Source organism: Crassostrea angulata, chromosome 7 (genome assembly GCF_025612915.1).
Source record: "Crassostrea angulata isolate pt1a10 chromosome 7, ASM2561291v2, whole genome shotgun sequence".
NCBI classification, from domain to species: domain Eukaryota; kingdom Metazoa; phylum Mollusca; class Bivalvia; order Ostreida; family Ostreidae; genus Magallana; species Magallana angulata.
The window spans coordinates 8,029,687-8,035,792 of NC_069117.1; the positions used below are offsets into that span (position 1 = coordinate 8,029,687).

Sequence of the window (6,106 nt, forward strand, 5' to 3'; positions counted from 1 at the left end):
ATTTAAATTTCAAATATTTTTTTCATTAATTTTATTTAAACCAATCGCAGAGGAGGAAATAAGTTGTTTCACAAACCAAGATGGCAGGTAACCTCGTGTGCCGGGTTCACCCGGTTGTTCTCTTCAGCATTATTGACTCGTTCGAGAGAAGAAATGAAGATGCAAGAAGAGTCATAGGAACATTACTTGGTAATGGTACATTCTGACTTAAACTGTACCCAAGATTCTTCTCAAGACACTACAATTTTCACGCCTGAAGCATACACCAATGTCCATATTGTTTACATTTTTAGGATTTTCATGCTTTTTTATGATGTGTGATTTTTCGCGTAACAACATATTTCAAGCTTCGAATTTTAGATTTTATACCTTTGGTATTTGCGCTGATCTTCTATGTTAATTGTAAATTTAGTGAGGTTGTAACCGGATGGGAGAAATAATGATGGACCAGACCGGGATTCGAACCCGAACCCCCTTAATTCATTAGTAAGGTGTTCTTCCAACTAAGCAATCAAACGCCTTGATAGACTGATCTGTAGTCAAAATGCTGTTGTCCTACAGACCCAGTTTAATGGTAGATTTGTACCATGTATCTGCAGTGTAGAAAAACAAGCTTAATCAGGTTTGCTATACCTATTGTACCTTACCTAATGGGATTCATTTTACATTCAACTCAGATTACGTTTTTTTCTGGAGAAAAAGCGCATCATGTTTACTGCTGGGCAAGTGCCCTGACATGTTTGCTTCATGATTAGATTAAAAATTCGTTTGAAATATTCAATGTGTTGATTTTCCCTCACATTTGAGAAAAGATTGAAATGAGTCGCGTATAAACAAAGGGTTGAAGTCTTCAAAAAGGTTGATTTTATTCAAAGTACGACATAGTCTCATTCATCGAACTTTGTACTTTCAGTGTCTATCATCCAAGAAAATGAAAAACAAATGCGCTATCATATCTTAGAGTTTTGTTCAATCCCCTCCTCAAACAAAACAGAAAATTAAATTATATGATTTTAAAAAGTTAGGTGGAAGAACACTGAAAATTCATAATAATGGAATGTTCAAATTATGGAATTTTAAAAAATCATTTTAATTCACTGTATAATTTTATCTACTAGTGTATAAATATACATACACAGTAAAAGTAGTTTTTCCCAATTGACCAAAACTTCATTGATTGTTCCATTTTAAAAACCTTAGGACACTTTTTAAAAACAGAAAAAAATCACTGCCCATCATACTTGCCAACTGACCCGATTTCGTCGGGTCACACCCGATTTTTCAACCCTTCACCCGATTATTTTTTATGACCCGGCGGGTCATGCTTTTCACCCGATTTTTGTCGAACAACCCGAAAATCTCCCGATTTCCGGATTTGGTTCGTAAATTACGTTGCGCGTTTGACTTCCAGTTATGAACCCAAGCTAAGCTTGGATTTACGTAACGTGTAAACAATGCCGATGGCTATAACAGACACATTATTTAATAAGTGTAATTATTATCGTGAGTTGTTTTGACTAAGCGAAGGTTTAAATCATTAAGTGTGATGGCTTCCAATAAGAAAAGGTCTTTTGGAGAGGGTTTATATAGGCTATGCCTGTTGCCTAATCCATTTGATTACTAAATAAAATATGTTTAAATTAAAATTAAAAAAATTAAGAAAAGGTCTTCATCGGGGCCAACGGAATCAAAACCAACAAAAAGAAAACGATATTTTTGTACCTATCAACATATCTGGGAAAATGAATTCCTATAGGTAAAACAAAGTAATAGAGTACAAAACGAGGCTTTTGTGTTCTATGTAACGCACATTTGAATATTGGATTTTGTGCTCAAAATGATCTGACTAAACATTCAAAAACGCTAAGTCATGTACGTATTGAATGCTTTTTAATACACAAAAGCCTTCCAAGTCGCTTACAACTTTCATGCCATCATTTACAGAGTTCAAAAGCAAGGTTAATGTAGCAGAAACTCTTTTTGCATTTTTTTTCAGCTGAACACAACCTACCATTTTCTGTGTCAGATCACTTTACAAAATTCAAAATCAGCAACTGTTAGTTAAAATGCTTCTTTGCAATAAAGTTCATGTATTACACATAAGTTTTAACACATATTTCTATTGTATATACCTATGAAATGCATGATATATATGTCGTGAATGTCGTTACGCGCTATGACCAGATTTTTTACTTTCCAAATCTGGTCATGACCAGATTTTCACAGGTTGGCAAGTATGCTGCCCATATAAAGTGGTTATGTAGCTTAAAACTTAATAAAACCAATAATTAATATTGCACTCATCAAATGAAAAAGATGAAAGAAGAATAATGTGAATTTATGACTTTGTCAGTTTTAAGTGTAATATTATGTTTTTGTTTGCTCATACAATTTATTTAATATTTTGCCATTGCTCTGTTGTAGGATCCTTTGACAAGGGGGTAGTGGATGTAACAAACTGTTTCTGTGTCCCACACAATGAATCAGAAGACGAGGTATGGAGTTGTTGCACTTGCAGATTTTAAAAACTTGTTGTAAAGTTCTATGTGTGTAGATACACCTTGTTGTAGTTTAAAGTTTTATGTGTGTAGATACAACATGTTGTAATTTAAAGTTTTATGTGAGTAGATACAACTTTGAAGACGTTAAGGTTATTTTTTTGGCATTTTCCACAGGTGGCAGCAGACCTTGAATATGCTAGAAATATGTATGAACTCCACAAAAAAGTCAACCCTGCTGAAATAATAGTGGGATGGTAAGTTGTAATGTACATGTATGTAGTGATACAGCACTATCTATGACTAGATTACGGTATATCAATTTGAAAAGTGATAGGCTGAGATACAGTAATGCTAATTATCAACTGGTATTTCACTCTCAGCAAAAATATGGTTGAGAATGGTAAGCAAAAATTTGAATTTCATTTCATTCAAATGAAATCCATACATTGTGAAGTGAAAGTTACTTTTACATGCATTTGTATTTGTGATCAAAGATTACACTTCCTAATTTGAACACAACTGTAAACTTACATATGGTAATCTAGCACTCTCAGAAATAGTGCAGAGCGTCCTCTTCATATTACATGTACTCAAAATACTAAAGTGTTCAGAAATGAGCCTATACACATATTTCCCAATCATACACTAGAGTGTACCTAAAATTAATTTCCAGAGAAGCAAACGAAATGCACTGCTCTATTATTCGAATTTATAATATGCGAAATAAAGATACATGTATTTAATAGGTACCATATTTCATGATTCCATAACTTGCTATGAATGTTTGAATTTATACTACTTATACACTTTACTAGTCTATACTATGATCTACAGGTATTCCACAGGGTCTGATGTCTCAGAACACTCAGTTCTCATTCATGAATATTACACCAGGGAAGCCAAGAACCCAGTACATGTCACTGTAGACACTGGGCTCAAAGGCTCCAAGATGGATGTCAAGTGCTACGTCAGGTATGTGTAGTCTAATACAATGTTTTAAAAAAACCAGACAGTAGCGATTTTCCTATTTATAAGTTTATTTCTTTCTGTATCCATATTAACAAGTGATACCATAATTTTCAAATGAATAAAAGCACTTCCATAAATTTTGTTTCCAATTACTAATCAGAAATGGTCAGTATTAAAGTGATCCATTCTCTGACCAGAGGTTGTGCTAAACAAGCTTTGCTCTGTCAACGATCAATGTACAAGGTTCTTGTACCAACTGAAAAAATGGGCAAAATGTTATTAAATTTGACATATTTACCTCATTTATGATTTACAATGTATCTAGTGTATACACATTTATTTTTGCCCCTTGTAATTTTTGCCCTTCAAATTTTGCTACCAGTTTTGCCCCATCTTGAATTCGCCCAGACACAGTTTTGTTTAAAGAAAAATAATTTTTGACATTGGGATTCGCCCAATCTTAAATTTGCTTGCTGACAATGAGGCAAAAGGGGTGAAAATAAAACAGGGATGAATATTTTCATGTAGACAATATAAAAGAAGAAGATTATGAATAATTCAATTTAAATCTTTAATACCTCAATACATTATTATTTCTAAATCACAGTGAGAACTTTTTTGTGGTGGTAAAAATTAAAATCTGACAGATGTTTGAAAGTTTTGAATGAGCAGTTTCAGCACGCTCCCGATCCATTGTTGAAATCAGCAGCAATGTCATCTCCAGTGTTCTCTCTTTAGCTTTAATCCAAAGACTATTTTTCCAATGTTGACAGAGATGTATAAAGCAAAGCTTGTGTAGCATGACGTCTGAAAAGTGAATGAAAGTAATCAAGTTTATTAAGATCAGCCCATCAGTAATCGATACACGTCTACTTGTTTAGAAATAATGGCATTCTGCCCTAACAGATCGAAAGTTGAATCATGCTCATATGAGATACTTTTGTTTAGTGCTAACATTGGAGTACCTGGAAAGACGGTGGGATGCATGTTCACTCCAGTGCAAGTTGAAATTAACACGTACGAGCCAGAAAAAGTCGGGGGTGAGACAACTCATTTCTTTCAATATTCCTTGTCAGAGTGATTGTTTTGTTACAGTGCAGATAAATGTCAATAGCTATAATTCAAAATGGCCTCTTTCTTTCTAGTGGATTTGATCCAACAAGGCAAATCTATCGGTAATAATAAGCGCACGGTGAGCATGGTCAGTGATTTGACCCAGGTAGAGCGGGCATGCTCCAATCTCCAGGAGAAGCTGACACTGGTGTTGGAGTATGTGGAAGAAGTGCTGGTAGGTTCCGGATATCTTACCCTTTTCTGAAAATTGGTAAATACCTGTATAATTGTACACTCTATTCAAGTATGTTGAATATTAAAATTAAATTTATTTTCACATTTACTCTTGAAGGCCAACAAGATTCAACCTGACACAAGTATTGGAAGATATTTACTAGATTTAGTAAATAATGTCCCCAAAATAGAACCAGAGGAATTTGAAACCATGCTTAACTCAAATATGAAGGTATGTAGACTAAATAAGCTTTTGATAAAAACTGTTACTATGATAATTAAATCAACTTATCAAACTTATTGTGAAATTAATTTTCAAAGTACCAGTATTAAACCGGTTTTGGACATATGTGATATTTTAATAAAACCTGTATATTGTATAAATTTTGATTTTTAGGATCTTCTGATGGTAGTCTACCTTGCTAATCTGACCAGAACCCAGCTTGCTCTGAACGAGAAATTGCAGACACTGACAGTGTAGACCAACAATTGCTCCGTTTGTGTATTGATACCTGGTTATCTGCCATCATTGACTGACAGTCTGAGGACTTGCCACCACACAGGACAATGACTATTATTTATTATAGCAACATGTGCATTAATTTTCTCATTAAAATATGTAATACCAGAACTCTTTTCATATGTATGTGTAAAAAAAAAAGTCTCAAAATACAGTTGAATCTTTAACAATTTTTGTAGTAGGCACACCACACCACGATTTGTGTACAGTATAACATGGTTACAGTGAACATGCTCATAAGAACCATGCTTACAATATAATCAATTTCATTTTATTCAATCTTTTAACACATTACAATCTTATAAATAATGCTTATAACAAGTCAAAAATGTTTATCCCCAGCTCTTTACTATAAACATTTACTGTATTCCTAACTTGCAATTGGCTAGACTTGACTCACAACAGAGAAAGCCATAATAGAAAATTTTCTTCACAAAGAAAAGCGTTCACAACTATTAGTTTGCATACATCCTGCATCAGTGGAGCGCATGGCTCAGTGATTGTAGGTGTTACAGTAACCATGAGGTCGCTGGTTTGAGCCCCACTGTGGTCACTTGATGTGGTGTGTTGCGTCATTATCAAGTCACATTATGATTTATCTGCATTGTCAGAGTCCACTAAGCTGAATATGGGTATTGGCTTATGCTAGTGGGATAACCTGAGATGGACTGGCATTATGACTCGAAGAGTTCAAGAAATATCCTGCAACTGTTGTGGTCTTGACTACATGCAAACAAATATATAGGATTAATTCGTCGGCCTGGCTTACAATCTTGTCTTTGCTACAATTTTAATTAAAACTGAATTATATATCGTGTAAAGATTGCTA

At 34.1% G+C, this 6,106-nt stretch overlaps 1 protein-coding gene across 1 annotated transcript; it reads left to right on the forward strand.

Moving 5' to 3' along the window:
• The first annotated feature begins 34 nt into the window (after nucleotides 1-34).
• Nucleotides 35-5,388, forward strand: LOC128193083 (eukaryotic translation initiation factor 3 subunit F-like). The gene is made up of 8 exons (XM_052866324.1): nucleotides 35-189; nucleotides 2,425-2,495; nucleotides 2,676-2,755; nucleotides 3,336-3,473; nucleotides 4,419-4,510; nucleotides 4,616-4,758; nucleotides 4,876-4,989; nucleotides 5,155-5,388. The coding sequence occupies exons 1-8, from the start codon at nucleotides 81-83 to the stop codon at nucleotides 5,236-5,238; spliced, it is 831 nt and encodes a 276-aa protein (XP_052722284.1). The 5' UTR covers nucleotides 35-80; the 3' UTR covers nucleotides 5,239-5,388.
• Nucleotides 5,389-6,106: the final 718 nt, after the last annotated feature.